This window comes from Jaculus jaculus, chromosome 1 (genome assembly GCF_020740685.1).
Source record: "Jaculus jaculus isolate mJacJac1 chromosome 1, mJacJac1.mat.Y.cur, whole genome shotgun sequence".
NCBI classification, from domain to species: domain Eukaryota; kingdom Metazoa; phylum Chordata; class Mammalia; order Rodentia; family Dipodidae; genus Jaculus; species Jaculus jaculus.
This window is the reverse complement of record NC_059102.1, coordinates 59,157,899-59,174,737: the sequence shown is the minus strand read 5'-3', so window position 1 is coordinate 59,174,737 and position 16,839 is coordinate 59,157,899. Positions and strand designations below refer to the sequence as shown.

Sequence of the window (16,839 nt, the reverse complement as noted above, 5' to 3'; positions counted from 1 at the left end):
CCTGGGACCCACATTAGCCAGATGCACAAGGGGGCTCACGTGTCTGGAGTTCATTTGCAGTGGCTAGAGGCCCTGGTGTGCCCATTCTCTCTCTCCCTTCCTCTTTCTCTCACTGTCTGTTGCTCTCAAATAAATAAATAAAATAAAAAATATTAAAGAGTCAAGATTGTACTTTAAAAAAAAAGGATCTGTAACACATATTTCCAGACACTTGGGAAAGGGGAAGTTCCGGCCTCCAGTGAAAACTTAACAGTCGACATTAGTCCTCTTGTGGATTGTAAGGGCTAAATGAAATTCCTCTAGCAAACTTTACCTGGCCTGACAAGCCTAAGATCAGTGCTTCTTCTAGATGCATCCTTCCCCACTCCTGCCTGACAGTTATAATCTCTGAAATTCTAAAGATGGGGTGGATAGCCACTTGAATCCCTGAGTCAGCAGAGTGACTTTAACATGCATAGCAATGACTCAATAGATATATACTTTACTTTCTTTTCAGTAGTAGGTACCCAACCTAGGGTCTAGGGTTCACACACGCAAAGCAAGCACTCTACCACTAATCTGTACCTTTCACCCCAACAAATATATTTTTAATAAATATATTTTTAAGTGCCACTCCATGAAGAATCATCTAAAAAGAAGATCATGGAAAAGATACTTAGTGCTCTTTAAAAGCTCATTGTTTCCAGCTCCTAGGTAAGAAATTTAGAGTTTTTCTGTGTCTAAAAATTTGTTTTGTTTGCTTGTTTTTTGGCTTGAGTTTTAGATTGTGTTTTCTTCATTTTTTTTGCTTTATTTTTGTTTTTGTTATGATTAGTTTATTTGTTTCAGACAAGGTTTACTAGGTAGCCCAGGCTGCCTTGAACTCTCAATTCCCCCACCTCAGAGTTCTGGAATTACTAGCTTATACCACCACTCCTGGCTTGTGTTTAAAGATCTATGACAAATTATTCAGTCTTACATTTTAATTTTTAAAAATTTGCCAATTACTTTATACAAAGGAGACTAAATTATTTGTATGAAAATTTATTTAGCAATAAATGAGTAACATATTAATTCTTCCATTTAATTGACTTGTAACAATCTGGTTAGAAATCTAATCTTACAAAAGAAACATATCATGTTTCTGCCAACCAATTATGCTTGTTAATGCATCAAAACAGTTAAGTCTGAAAAAGAAAATATACAGTGTGACTAATAACAATTAAAACTTAATTGCATTTCAAAATGAAATAAAGGAAACAGCAATAAAAGGTTAATATTACTCAAAACCAACAATACAATACTCAGGTTTATCCCTAATTTTTTCAACACTCCACAAAAATGTGCTCACCTAATCTACATACAAGATTTCTTTTCTCTACTTATCAAATCTAAGGTCAGTTTTTTTTGTTTTTTTTTAAATTTAATTTATTAGTTTTCTTTTCAGTAAATACAGGCAGTTTGGTACCATTATTTAGGCTCATCTGTGATCTACCCCCTCCCATTAGACCCTCCTTATTATTGAAAATGGGTCGTGCATTGTGGAGTTAGCCCCCAGTTATTAGTATGATAAATGTCTCTGAAAATCATGACCCAACATGTAACTCTGACATTCTTTCCGCCCCCTCTTCCGCAAGATTTCCCTGAGCCATGTTGGGTTCATTTTTGGTCTGCTTCAGTGCTGAGGTGTTGGGGGCCTCTGAGGCTCTGGCTCTCTGATTTGGTAGGAGTTGATTTTTCTCTGAATTGATCTCCTTCCCCTTTGTGCTGGTATCCAGTTCACAGGAAAACATCACCCTTGCTTATTTCGCCAGTTGTCCTTAGTTTCAGTTGGGCCCCTTTTGAGGTATGTTGGGGCAGCTCTCTTCTTAGGATCTGCATCTATCTGGAAAAGAGAAGCAGATTCTCCAACGGAGAGTGAGTTAGCACCCAGAAAATTGAGATAACACTTACTTTTTTGATAGACAGTTTGATAGGTGTAGGCCCTCTTATACCCCGTGATTGATGGTAGCTTGATATTGTAGAGTGGGCTTGTGTTTGGGTATGGTTCTGACTTGTTTCCCAGCTCCAGCTAAGGGTCTAGTACCACTGAGTGGATCAGTTAGCCAAATCAAGAGCAATTGATTCCTCACCATGGCTGTGTACCACTATTGCACTTGTATGGGTATCACATCCGGTTAATTGTTGCTACTTAGGTTAAACAATGTGTTGCTTGGACAGATCTTGGTCACTTCCCCCAGTCGCCTATGTAGCGCCTTCTGGCACTAGACACGCTGACTGTCTGGGGACTGACTCTCTCCTGGCTTCCAGCCATGTCATTCCATTTTACGTGTCAGCTGCGTATGGAGTCTTCAGCAATAGGGTCTTACCACTGGCCTTTGGTGGGTCATCAATTACTCTGACAGAAGTCTGTCATTGTTTTGGGAAACCTTGTAGGTTTCTTTGATCAAAAGCTCATTGTGGATTGTAGGCCCAAGCTGGAAGTGGGGGTTACAGGTCAGTGTCCACTAAGAAATTGAGGAAAAAGATAACTAATATACAAGAGTTAGAGAGAAGAGAGATAGAGGGGAGAGGGGGAGAGGGAGGGAGGGAAGATGTAGGAGATTTAGGTCAGTCTTGATCCTACCCTCTCCAGTGTCTTGTGGTTCAGGTGTTTCCTGTAAGGGACTAGTGAAGGTTCAGTCATTTGGTCTGTCTTTTAGGAAGTAGAATTTTATGGTACCATTGCCGTTTGGGTCCGGATTACTGTTTTCCACCCTTTGATTCCCTCCCCGCCCTCCCATCCATCTTATTGTCTAGTCCATGAGGTACTTGCTGGGTATGTAAGGCATCTTGGGCAAATTCAGGTTAGGTGTTGCAGATGAGTGAGACTATGTGTCGATTTTTTTTCTGTGATTGGGTAAGTTCGCTGAGAATGATCTGTTCCAGGTTCAACCATTTTTCCTCAAATTTCTTTATGTCGTTTTTTCTTACTGCTGTATAGAATTCCATTGTGTAGATATACCACATCTTTGTTATCCATTCTTCTAATGATGGACATCTGGGTTGATTCCAGCTTTTAGCTATTACGAATTGAGAAATACCAACAGACCCAGTTATACCATTACTGGGCATGTACCCTAAAACCTTCAAACCAAAAGCCAGAGAGATTTGCTCAACCATGTTTGTAGCAGCTCAATTCTAAGGTCAGTTTTTAAAAAATTATTTGTATGGTGTGTGTGCGCATGCATGTTCATGTGTATAAATTCAGGCACACATGTGCCATGGTACACATGTGGAGATCGGAGGATAACTTTTGTGTTGGTCCTCACCTCCTCCTTCTTTGAGACAGGATCTCTCACTATGGTTCACATCTTCCTTCATGAACTTCTGGGAAATTCTCCCATCTCTGCTTCCTTTCTCAGCATATTACAAAAGAGTAACATAGTTTCTGGCTTATATGTAGGATCTAGTGATCCAAACTCATGCTTTGACCTCAGAGCCATCTTCCCAAGTCCCAAAGTAAGTTTCTAATCTTCAACAAGGATGTGCAGGTTGTCAGGAGAGGAGGAGTTTAAAAGTTTGGGAGCCTTCTCCAGAAAAGGAGTGATCTCTAAATCACCAATCCAAAGCTTCATCTTTCTCCCTGCAATGTCTCCAGGGATCCAGGTGAGGCACCATGAACTTCCCAATAAAATGACCCTGTGGTAGTTTGAATAAATGTCTCCTATAGACTCAGGTGTTTTATTAAAGCTTGTAACTTGGATTTCTAGCCACCTGTGTCACTGGGGGCAGGTCTGAGTTCCAGCTTAAAGGTATGCAAAGAGGTTTTGAGCTCTGGCTGTGCTTGCTTGTGGTGCTGGCTGTTTTGTGGTGTCTCTCTCTGCTCGAATTTATGAATGGGAACTTCTTCCATGATTTAATGAAACTTTCCCTGGATCTGTAAGCTTGAAGTAAATCCTTTCATAAGTTGTGTCTGGTTTGGGTATTCATCCCAGTAATGTGGAGCTAACAGACCCCAAACAGATACTTGGTCCAGGGATAGACATCTGACCTGGATTTTTTTTTAATTTGGATGTATATGAAAATACCCCAAAGCCAAGTTTTCTTTTTGGAGTGGTGATATAAGTTTAACCTTCAACTGCAGCAGTTATAGTGATCTCCCATGATAAGATGAAGCAATCACATTGATAAGGAGGAGGAGAGAGGACAAACAACTGACACCTGGTAGTATCCCTTATTCCTGAGGTCTCTCTCTACCTGTGCCCCTTTTCTTATCCAGTAACCAACTGTCCATGCACGAGTTAGCTCATTCTGTTTGCTTAGGCCAGTGCAAGCTATGTCATTTACAACCAAGGAGATCTGGCTAGTACACACAGAAACTGGTACCAAAGGTAGGGGACTTCCAGAGAAACTCAGAGAATTATTTTTCTTAAATGCTAGCCCTAGCATTATAAACTAAAACCCTAATACCTGAACTTGAGTGCCTGCATGTCCACAGCTGAATCTGTCCTTATCAAATATCACTAAGTTCCACATTCTTCACCTCTTCCTCTGCCCTAATACCTTCATCTAGTATAGAAGTTGGTGAACATGGATTTAAGACTATCTGAAAGACTATAGCAGCATTATGATGATGGCAGGGTTCTGGAGGTTCCCACAGCCCAACAAAAATGCTTGTGAGGGTAGGAAGTTAGCTAAGGGTACAGTCCCTGCTATACAACAATGATCTTTCTTTTTCCAGGTGGGCTTATATGGAAAAATGTCTGTCCTGCAAGGGTTCATCTTTGGGTTAGTTTGGGGTGTTTTGTTGTTGGATTTTTTTTTTTTTTTTTTTTTTTTGGTTTTTGTTTGTTTGAAATAGGGTCTTGCTCTAGCCTTGGCTAACCTGGAATTCAGAATTCAATATGTAGTCTCATATTGGTGGCTTTGAGCTCACAGAAATCCTCCTACCTCTGCCTCCCAAGTGCTGTAATTAAAGGTGTGCACCACCACAACCAGCCTGGGTTTTTTGTTGTTTTGTTTTGCTTTGTTTTGTTTTGCTTTTATTTGTTTGCTTTTGTCCCTGTGACAGAATGCTCGACATAAGTGACTTCAGAGGAGGGATTTTTCATTTTGTTTACTGTTGTAGAGGGTCAATGTATAGAGGCTTGGCTCACTATGCTTGGGCAGAAAATCATGGCAGAGAGCATGTGATGGAGGAGCTGACTTGCTTCATTGCAGACAGAAAGTAGAGAAAGAGGTAGGAAGGGACCAGACAAGATAGCTCCAAGAATTAGCCCTCATTCAATGAGGACTAACTAAGCCATCCCTCCAAGAGTTCCCAGAACTTCCCAAAATAGCACCACCAGCTGGGCCCAATAGTTTTTAAACATGATTCTGGGTTGGGGGAGTGGGCACTTCATATTCAAACCATAACAATTGTGCTTATTTTATTTTCATAAATGTCAGTTAAGTTAAATAAACCTTCACACAAGGGTGATGGCACTACAATTCTGTAATCTTTGGTGCTCTAAAAAAGCTTCTGATTGGAATTTCATAAAAGAGAATAGCAATGAAAAAAATGGACTCGGGGCAAAAGGAGGTACAGCCTTTTGAATCTTATTTTTAAAAAAGAGAGAGAGAGAAAGAAAGAAAAGGAAGTGTTTTCTCTCAAAAGAAAAAAAATCTACTCCATTCAATAGCAGTTGTGGGTAGTGTCTTGCGTATATGCAGGAATGAAAACGTAAGATGAGATTAAAAATAACCATGGCGTGGGAGCTACCATTATAGAACACAGACAAGAATGAAAGGGTGGTGAAGCCAAGGGAGTGCATAGAGCATCAGCCTTTTTACCCAAGATAAACTAGCAATTAAAAAGATATTTTCAAAGACACATAATAAGCTGTTTACAGTGAGTCAGACTCTGAAAGAGATGAAGTGTTGTGTCTACAGTCTGATCATTTAGAGAATATTTGTTTCAGAGAGAGAGCTCCAGAAAAATCCATTAAGTTTTTAAAGTAGTTTTACTTTATTCTTACTATGAAAACAGTATATTTTTATGGAAAATGTAGGAGTATTAGAAAGGAAAAAAAGAGGACAAGTAGTCTGTTTTCCACCTTCTAGTAAGAAATATTTTATAATACATAGAAAATATTCTTTCAATAAAGATGCATATTTTTATTCAAAGTCTTAGTCTAAAACATACTCATTTTATTTTAATGAGCATATATTCATTGTACTAAACAATACATTTTGTGCTGACATATTCATACAAGAACTTCATGTTGATCATACTTGCCTCCATCCCTCTTATCTCTCCTTCCCCCTTCTCACTGATCCCCTTTTTCTCCCCCAATAATCTCCCTTCTGCTAAGTCTTAGTTCTTATTGTTTCTCTTTCGTTTGTTTTGTTTTTACAGCAAAAGGAGGAGAGAGAGAATTGGCATGCCAAGGCCTCAGCCACTGAAATCAAACAACAGATGCTTGTGCCACATAGAGGGCACGTTCAACCTTGTGCTGGCCTCACCTTTGTGTGTCTGGCTCACGTAGGATCTGGAGAGACATTGAACATGGGTCCTTAGGCTTCACAGGCAAGCACCTTAACCACTAAGTCATCTCTCCAGCTGGCCTTAGTTCTTTCTTAAAATACATTCTGCATGTGAGAGAAAACATATCTGTTTCTCTAAGTCTGGCTTAATTCATTTAGCATGATAATCATTTGTTCCATCCAAACCTGTTCATTTTAAAACTTACTTATAAGGATATTGTATTTCCAAAATTAATCTTTATACTTTGCTAAACTCCAATTAAATATATATATATATTGGGTTTTTTTGAGGTAGGGTCTCGCTCTAGCCCAGGCCAACCTGGATTCACTATGTAGTCTCAGGGTGGTCTCAAACTTATGGTGATCCTCCTGCCTCTGCCTCCTGAGTGCTGGGATTAAAGATGTGTGCCACCACACCTGGATAAATAATGGTTTTTTTTTCTAATAAATCTTATGCATCTACATTTGCCTTGGGGAGTATTAGAATTGTTTCACCAGATATATGGTATACAATAAAGCATTGCTGGTTAACTTATGACTAAATACATTTCAAATTTTTAACCCTGTGAGACATATTCACAAGCCAGACATTGTTGAGAAATTGAAGCAAATTTTCTTGAGCTTCTATTAATAATAAGAGCCAGAAGTTCCTGCCACAAGTAGAGTGACCTTAGAATTTGCCTTACAATGATGATCACTGTACAATGTGAAAGAGGAACTTTTGATATATCTATCTGTCCCAGACAAACCAGATGCTATATTTGAATATGAAATGTCCCTTATGGGCTCATGTATTTGAACAGTTGGTCCCCAGCTGGTAGTACTGTTTGGGAGATTGTAAAATTTTAGAAAGTGATGCCTAGATGGAAAAATGGATCTCTAGAGGAGGAGGACTTGGGGGGTTATAACCAACCCTGCTTCCAGGCCAAGTTCTCCCTGATTTCCAATCAAACTTGATGTGAAGAAGCTGTGCCTTGAGCTGGAAAGATGGCTCAGTGGTTAAAAGTGCTTGCCTGCAAAATGTGACAGCCCAGGTTCAATTCCCCAGTACCCACATAAAGCCAGATGCACAAAGTGGTATGTCTATCTCTTTACCCACCCCCTCTCTATCCTTAAAAAATAAATAAATAAAAATATTTTAGGCTAGGGAGATTGCTCAGCAGTTAAAGGCACTTGCTTGCAAAGCCTGATGACCCAGATTTGATTTCCCAGTACCCACATAAAGCCAGATGCACAAAGTGGGGCATATATCTGGAGTTTGTTTGCAGTGGCAAGAGGCCCTGATGTACCCACTCATTCATTCACACACTCTCTCATGAGGGGCAGAGCTCTTGGTACCATGACTACAATAAATATTTCTTCCTTTAAGTTGCTTCTGTCAGATATTTGGTCACAGTGAGGAGGAAGAAAAAACACTTCAGGGTATACAGTTACCCTCTCTACAGGGCACTTAGATGGAAACTGAGTTGAGTGTCAATGGACTAGATGCAGACCATCATGTTGAGGGATAAAGTGCTCCATCAGTGACCGTGGGGTGATTAATTCAGGGTCTGGAAGAGGATGAGCCTGACACAGAAATCAATAGAACCAGCAAGGCTGAGTCTGTAAGCAGATACACTAGGGTCTTCAGACAAACAAAACAAAACAACAAATTTCCCCAGCAGTAGGCAGATTTGTAGGATCAGGGTGAGATGAACCAGGACAGTCCTGTAGTGATCTGAAGACCTAATTTATTCCCCCTGCCAAATGTCACATAGCTACAGTCTCCTACATGCACACAAATGGCACTGGGGGAAGGAGATGTGGAGGAGGAAGAACTCAGAAAAAAATGGGCACTGTTCTGAAAGGGACTATTTTAACCTAAAACACACTGTTTAAACTTGGTGAGGTGAAGATAAGTTTTAATTGGCATGTTTAAATTTTTCTCTAGTAACAGCTATTGAAAGTTATGAGGATCAGTTTCAGAAAATAACTTTCATATACATCTTACATCTGAATTGTATGCAAATTTTGACCTTGCTATTTGTGTTTTGAAGCAGCATCTTGCACAGAGTGGCTTTGAACTCATGGCAATCTCCTGCTTCAGCCAGCCAAATTTTGGGATTACAAGCATGCACCATCATACCCACCAGTATGCAAATTTCGAATACTGCTACCCATGAGATAGATAGTAACCATATTTCCATGTTCTTAGTCTAGTATTACATCATAACAAATGTCCACATGGTATTGTAATTTGAAGCTTTTTTAAGAAATACAAAAACCTCTTTAAATACCACTTGCCCATACATTAACTCAAAATCTCCTTGGCATCTGTCAGTCTTAATGGTGTATCACGTGCAGCAATGAGGATCCACCCAAGCTCATCTCTTGTTTTTAATTCTGATCCATTTTAAATATTTTTACTTATTTATTTGACAGAGGAAGAGGGAGAGAGAATGGGCACGCCAGGGCCTCCAGCCACTGCAAACAAACTCCAGACGTGTGCTTCCTCTTGTGCATCTGGCTAACGTGGGTCCTGGGGAATCAAACCTGGGTCATTTGACTTTGCAGACAAAGCCTTAAGTACTAAGCCATCCTTCCAGCCCAATTCTGATCCACCTTAAATGGAAGTAGTAGTAGTCACTCTTCCTATTGCTATAACCAAATACCTGACAAGATGCAACTTAAGGGAGGAAGGTGTCACTTAGCTTATAGCTTGAGGGGTGGGGAAGGCATCTGGCCATACAACATGCATCTGCAATCAGAAAGCAGACGGGGATGGGGCAGGGGGAGAGGGAGAGAAGAATACTAGCACTTGGCGAACTTCCTCTTTTTATTAAGCCTGAGACACCATCCCATGGACTAGTGCTGCCGACATTCAGGGTGGCTCTTTCCTCAGGGGTTAACCCTCTCTGCTAATGCCTTCACACACTTGCCCAAGGGCATGTTTCCTAGGTGATTCTAAATTCAGCTAATTTGACACAGAACTCTCTAATGTGTCATGTCCTTCCAAAGTCATTTGCATAGAGATGATCAACATGCTTCAATACTGTCCTGTTGCAACTGTATCATAGCCATGACAATCAACCCTGGTTTTACTGTGTATTTGTGCTATGCTATAGATTTTAGCTCAGAGTCATATTAAAATATGCAATGTAGGGTTCTAAAGTTTCCACAATGACCCAGGCAGGAATTGGAAGAATGATTTTAACTTTTTATGTTTTTTTTTTTAGGGCGGGGGCTGTTTTTTGAGGTAGGGTCTCTATCTAGCCCAGTCTGACCTAGAATCAACAATGTAGTGTCAGGGTGGCCTCAAACTCATGGCAATTCTACCTCTGCCTTCCGACTGCTGGGATTAAAGGTGTGCACCAACATGCCCAGTGGAAGGATGATTTTGAACACAACTCCTTGCTTTGGGATGTGTGTGTGTGTGTGTGTGTGTGTGTGTGTGTGTGTGTGTGTATGTGTTCTGATTTTATTTAAAAACAAAAAAATCTTGGGAAGAAATATGAACAGCAAAACTAATAATCATAATACAGGGCTCTAGCATGCAGTGCCTTCTGGGTTCCTATCTGTATTCTTTGTCCTTCCCCGTTTGTTCATATATTTGATAAACAATAATTGAGCTCTCATTGTGGTCTTATCCCATGTCCCAAGGCTTTTTTTTCCCCTTTTTTTATACTAGAGACCCAAAATCCCCTTTGAAGCCTCTATTTGAGTTCAAATTATATACTGCATGTATAGAAACTGAATACAAAACCTACATCAAATGTGAACAAAATGAGTTGAGGCTCTGAGTCTGTTAAGGTGGGAGGTGTGATCCAAAGGGAAGCATTCATCAATCGCAACAGACAGGCTACAGCACATGATTAGTAAGAGTTTCTGGGTTGTTTTGCCTCTTTATCTCAGTAGGTACTAGTGAAGTAGGAAGATGGATTGTTGGCTGGCAGAGATCCACAGAACTCTAGTTTTTTCCTCAGCGATGTATGGAACTTGAAATAATTCTAGGACAGTACCCAAAAAAATCACTGATGAAACACAAGAAGAGTGATATAGCAAATTAACACATTCAGACACTCTGTCTTCTATTTAAGCACACTAAGATATGCCTCAGAACTGAGTTCCTCACTGAATGTGCAGGGGCTTAAACACAGAGGAACTCCCCATTCAAGTAACACATGGCGAAATGCCTGAAGAGTTTCACAGAAATATTAGTTTTTCCTTCAATGTGAATTTATGAACCATGCCTAAATATGTCCCTGCCCTGTAACTCTTGCATTTTTTCCTTCCTTTCCCCCCACCTTTCATTTTTCTATTTCCTTCCCATTATGGGGTGGGGAAGAGCATGTGGGATGAAAAACACCTAGGGTCTTTACTTGGAGTCTTAGGCAAGAAAGGAAAGGAACTGAAATTACAAATACATAGAATTAACCCAAGTCCTTAAAACTTAAGAGTCACCATGGAGACCAGAGCTGGGGACTGTCTCCATGGAGATCTTAATGAAGGTTTTGTTTTTGTTTTTGCTTTTAATTATTATCACTTGTTACCAGACATCAATTTGGCCAATGAAATAATGAATGAGTTACTTTCTTGTTTCTGGGACATAATACCCCAACAAATTATGAAAGGAAAAAGTTTATTTTAATTTTTATTTTGTTTTGTTTTTCAAGGTAGGGTCTTGCTCTAACCCAGGCTGACCTGGAATTCACTATGTTCGCTCTCAGGCTGTTCTGGAACTCACTGTAATCCTCCTACCTTTTGGCTCACAGTTTAGAGGGGAAGTGTATACGGTGAGGAAGCAAGGCAGGAGCAGACATGGCATCACACCAGCAGGGAGCAATTAGAGGGAGCCAGCAGCAAGTCTGACTGGGCTGAAAAACCTCAAAGCCAGTTCCAGTGACATGTGCTCCAGGAAGACTCTGCCTCTGAAAGTTTCCACAAACTTTTCACACAGTGCCACCAAGTAAGGATTAAGTATTCCAACACATAACTCTATGGGAGGCAATTCATATTCAAGCTACCTTTTGTAGTCAGCTTCACACTGCTGGGATGGACTTCCAAACCAGACACAGTTTAGGAAGGAAGGAATTTATTTCAGGGGAAGTTCCATGATGGTGAAACAGGCTGGCCCCCTTTCACAGCTCCAAGCAGAGAGACCAGCCATCCAGCCAGTGCCACCAAGAAGCACCCACAAAACCAATAGCAAAAGTGGCATCTAAACAGCAGGGAACCCCAGGCAGAGCTCAAGCACTCTGCATACCCTTAGACTAGGAATAAGAATTTTACCCCCAGTGACTTCTCTTCCAGCCATGTGGCTGGAGACAAGCTTTCAAAAATAAAATAAAATAACTACTTGTGTCTACTGGGGTACATAATTCAAACTACTACACCATCTTCTTTCTTTCTCTCTCTCATAAGTAAATAAAATATTTTAAAAAGAAAGCTAACGGTTAGTGACTAAAATGCATAATGATGAAATATTCACTGGCATTCATTTAAAGTGGGTACACTCTGAGCTTTATGCTACTTTGTAACATAGATCTTTTTTTTTTTAATTTTTATTTATTTATTTGAGAGCGATAGTCACAGAGAGAAAGACAGAGAGAGGGAGAGAGAGAGAATGGGCGCGCCAGGGCTTCCAGCCTCTGCAAACGAACTCCAGACGCGTGCGCCCCCTTGTGCATCTGGCTAACGTGGGACCTGGGGAACCGAGCCTCGAACCGGGGTCCTTAGGATTCACAGGCAAGCGCTTAACCGCTAAGCCATCTCTCCAGCCCTAACATAGATCTTAATGAAAGGAAGGAAAGGATGCCAGCAGCATAGCCAGCTTCAGAAAATGCTCCTATTTCTCAATTTCACAGTGAAGTGTATTTGCATGTTCTGTAAGTTGTCACAATTTATTGAGTACTGAAGCATTTCTCTGAGAGGACACAGGACTAGGTTCCCATGAGCTTCTGGTCACAGTCTTTTCATGAACCAATTAATGCATAACCTTGTTTTATCTGTGGCTGATTAGGGACATCTTATCTGATGTATACGGTTGCTTCACTGACTTTGAATTTGAGTGCTGTACCTCATACCTGAACAAAACTTATCCAGCACAGGTTTTTTCCATAATGTACATGACCAGCCTACTTCTGCTTAGGGACACTTGACAGCAAGCACTTCAGCACGATGCTTGGGGGATCATTTTAGTAACAGTATTATCAAGAAAAGCAGAATAATTCAAAAACAAGCCAACAAACAGTAGCCTTAAACAACATGGAAAGGACACATAAGACAACAGAAACAAGAAGGCAGAACCTTGGCTTGTTTGACTTTCACTGGGAAAATGTTTGTTGGGAAAGGCATTTTTGGCCTTTTTTCTATTGCCTCACTATCCATGACCTCAAAATGTGCCTCAAGTATTTTGAATTGCAAATAAATATTACCAAGTAGGTAATTTTACACGTAGAAGCCGCACATCATGCAGATCATATGAGGTACCTAAAGAAAACTGTGACACTGCTTTTGGCTACTCAGTTTGATGATGAGAAATAAAGGCAGGGATGAGTAAAATGTGGGAAAGTGGAGCATGGACAAGGCCATAAGGAAGAAGTTTGTAGAACAGACAGCAGGTATCACATATTGTAAATAAATGAATGTGTCCAAGCAGGACTGATGTCAAAGTCATTTCCCTTTAAAGACAAAAACATAAAATAAGCAAGGTTTGTGTCTTTTCTTTATTTGGTACTTTTACTCCAGAATAATTTACTACAACAGAGCATCACAAGATTCCTATGTATAAGTACAAAGAGGATGGAGAGATTGCTTAGTGGTTAATGCATTGCCTGCAAAGCCTAATGACCCAGGTCCAATTCCCCAGTACCCATGTAAAGCCAGATGCACATGGTGGCACATGAATCTGGAGTTCATTTTCAGTGGCTGGAGGCCTTCATGTGCCCATTCTCCCTGTCTTTCTTCTCTATATATCTCTGCTTGCAAATAAATAAATAAGTGGGTTTTTTTAAAAAAAAAAAAAAAGTAGAAATACAAAGCACTCCAGACCACATAGCCAGAGACTCTCTTCTCTCCCCTTAGCTTACGGACGTCTACTATCAAATCCTTTAGATATTGGATCTCCTTGGCCAGGCAATAGGCCTTCTCCTTCAGAGCTTCCTTCCTCTTTGCTAGCTGTTTACAGTCTTCAGAGGGAGATGCCTTTTCTACCTTCTTTCTCTGACAGTGCCTTCTGGTTGCTATCTTGTTTTACTCATTTTTTAATCTGTTTTTCATTTCTATTTATCTGCTACCCCCAAATATTACAAACGCTCTGAAGGAATAATTGTCTGCCGCTCCCTGCAATTGTCAATAGTATAGCCAAGAAAGTTGATCCAAAAGAAAGTTTCCACTTTTCTCCAGTGCTGGTGTTGCTATTGGCCACTTTAATATTTCATAAAGAAGGAATCTGTGAGTAAATTCCAAGCAAAATCTCTAAATCACAAGAAACAAATCAAATACTTCCTGAGGTCATGCCAGAGCTTCCTAAGAGAAGTTTTCTTTGGGGGAGGGCAGTGCTCAGCCCTTGGACACTCAGTTGGCAAGAGACAGAATCTACTTCACCAGGCCTTTCTGCTCCCCCCAAAAATACACAACCCTGGATTGGTATGTGAATCTCCGATTTTTTAGGTGTAACCAAGTAATTAAAAAGAAGAAATAGGGAGCAGTGGGATGGCTCAGCATTAAAGACACTTGTTTGCAAAGACTGCTGGCCTTGGCTCAGTCCTTCCCCCCACATACACAAAACCAGATAGGCATTCATTTGCAGTGGCAAGGACCCTGTATACACACATACACGCACATATGCACATATTTGCAAATAAATTTTTAAAAAGAAGACATATAAGACAGTATATGATAAACTGTGTTGGTCTTCTCTACTGGGACTCAAGTATGCCACCTCTAGCTGGAACAGTCTTAGTAAATGAAAGCTTGGAGGGTGTTACGGGATCTTTTATCATTTAAAAATAATTTCTTTATGGGCTGGAGGGATGGCTTAGTGGTTAAGGCATTTGCCTGAAAAGCCAAAGGACCCAGGTTCGACTCCCCAGGACCCTCGTTAGCCAGATGTACAAGGGGGCACATGCATCTGGAGTTCATTTGCAGTGGCTGGAGGCCCTGGAGTGCCCATTCTCTCCCTCCCTTCCTCTCTCTCCCTCTCTGTCTCTCTTCTCTCTTGTCAAACAAATAAAAAAAAATAAAATATTTTAAAAATTAGTTATTTATTTAAGATAGAGAGGAAGAGAGTGAAAGAGGCCTGTGCCAGGACCTCTTGTGACTGCAAAGAACCGCAAAGATTTTTGTGTCTGGATTTTTACATTGGGACCTGGAGAATCCAACCCAAAGCCAGTAGGCTTTGCAAGCAAGCATTTCTAACCACTTAGCCATCTCCCTAGCCCCCAGACCGCTTTCAAATATTCAGTGTGTCAACACTCCAAGTGTTGGCAGCTTTGGAGGCTGGTCCTATGCACATTTACCTCAGCCCGTCACCCTGGTCTTCTTTTATGAATCAACCCTTGTCTCAGATCATTTGTGGATGATTTAATTCCTCAGATAGCCAGAGCACTGGCTGCCTGCCTCAGGTCTCTATGTGTGCTGGCGAGCAGACCTAGAAGTGTCCATGGAGGGTTTCTTCTTCTCAGCTCCACTTCACTGTCTCAACTTTCTCATAACTTTATTCTTTGCCTTCTTTCTCCTCTCCCTTTCTTTCTGTTCCCTCTCTTCTCACCACTAGCGTTCCCTTTCTGTTACTTTTCCTGTTCTGTCATCCCATCTCTTCTCCATTGCCCCCTCCCCTGGCATCCAGGACCTAGTTGGCTTACCAGGAATGCACCAACACAGGCTTCGAGTATTTCTTGTGGTGGGAGCGGAGGGTTAGGGAGCCTTTGCGCTCCAGCAAGTCGGTGGGTCCGAGCTCATACCAGTTTTGTGTGCTGTCCGGGTCTGAGCTGTCAAAGGTCCCCATGCCTGAGTTGAAGATAGGCACAGAACTCAAACGATTTCCCTCTGTGCCAGTCCTGCCCTCTACAGGGACCAAGATTCGGCGTCCTTCATCTCCTAAGCAACGTGGGCGTGGTCAATGGAGAGAGCAGAGTCCCAGGAGAGGCAGATTCCTTCCAGTCTGACCGCACTAGGCTTCCTAAGAGTGTAGTTACTATTAAAAACTACATTTCCAAGAATGCAATTGGGGTGGCCATAAGACTGCACAGCCGTTGGAAGGAGAACTGCATGCTGGGGTGTGTAGTTTCGCCAATCCAGGGGCCTAATCCTAGGAGTGAGGCAGAAATGAAGGCAGAAAGCAGGGTCGGTTAAGGGATCAAAATCCGGGAGCTCTAAGATGCTAACTTTGCGCAATCCTTGTGGAAGTTCTTTTAATATTATTATTAATATCGTATCTGTTTTCATCACATCCCTGCTTATTAAGTTTGACTAAAAGAAAGCAAGAGGAACAACTCCCCAAACTGAATTGCGCTTAACTTTTTTCTTTAACAAAGAAGGAAGTTTTATTTTTGTTTTCTTCTTATTTATGTATTGAGAGAGAGAAAGAGGCACAAAGAGAGAGAACGGGCTCGCCAGGTCCTCCAGCCACAGCAAATAACTCCAGACCGCATGTGCCACCTTATGCAGCTGGCTTACATGGGTCCTGGGGAGTTGAACCAAGGTCCTTTGGCTTTTCAGGCAAGTGCCTTAACTGCTAAGCCATCTCTCCAGCCCTTGTTCTTAGTTTTTAACAGAATTTTATTTTATTTTATTTGAGAGAGAAAGAGGCAAATAGAGAGAGGGAGAGAGAGAAAAAAGAGAGAGGAAGGGAAAGAGAAAGAATGGGCACACCAGGACCTTCAGCTGCTGTAAACAAACTCTAGAGGCATGCACCACCTTGTGCAGCTGAATTCAATGGGTCCTGGGGAACCAAACCTGGGTCCTTTGGCTTTGCAGGCAAACGCCTTAACTACTAAGCCATCCATCCAGCCTTTTATTGTTCTTATACAGCTTTCTGGCCTGTAAAAGTATACACACATTCAGTAAATTAGTGACAAAATCTGAAGATCACAAAGCCTGGTTCTAGCTTCCGCCACTTTATCCCTTCTAAGCACTGCTTTCTTTCTGTGGAAAGCTAATGGAATGAACTGTGCAGTGGGGTGGACATGAGGATCTCAGACACCTTCCTGCTATGAAATCAAAACTAGACACAATTTAGGACCTCTGGCATCCACCTCTCGGAGAATCAAGTTCTCATAATTATAACTACTGATATTTGGTAATAACACAGCTTCTTAAAATTACTGTATCTGTGATATATGTGAGAATGAAATTTCACAAAGATTATAGCAT

At 41.0% G+C, this 16,839-nt stretch overlaps 1 protein-coding gene across 1 annotated transcript in view; it reads right to left on the bottom strand.

The window, feature by feature from the left end:
* Positions 1 to 15,621, bottom strand: part of Cfap95 (cilia and flagella associated protein 95) — a 96,508-nt gene extending 80,887 nt beyond the window's left edge. Inside the window, exon 1 of the mRNA XM_004653142.2 lies at positions 15,330 to 15,621. Within this exon, the coding sequence (XP_004653199.2) occupies positions 15,330 to 15,472 (143 nt within the window). The 5' untranslated portion in view covers positions 15,473 to 15,621. The remainder of the gene's footprint in view (positions 1 to 15,329) is intronic.
* Between the last annotated feature and the right edge of the window lie 1,218 nt (positions 15,622 to 16,839).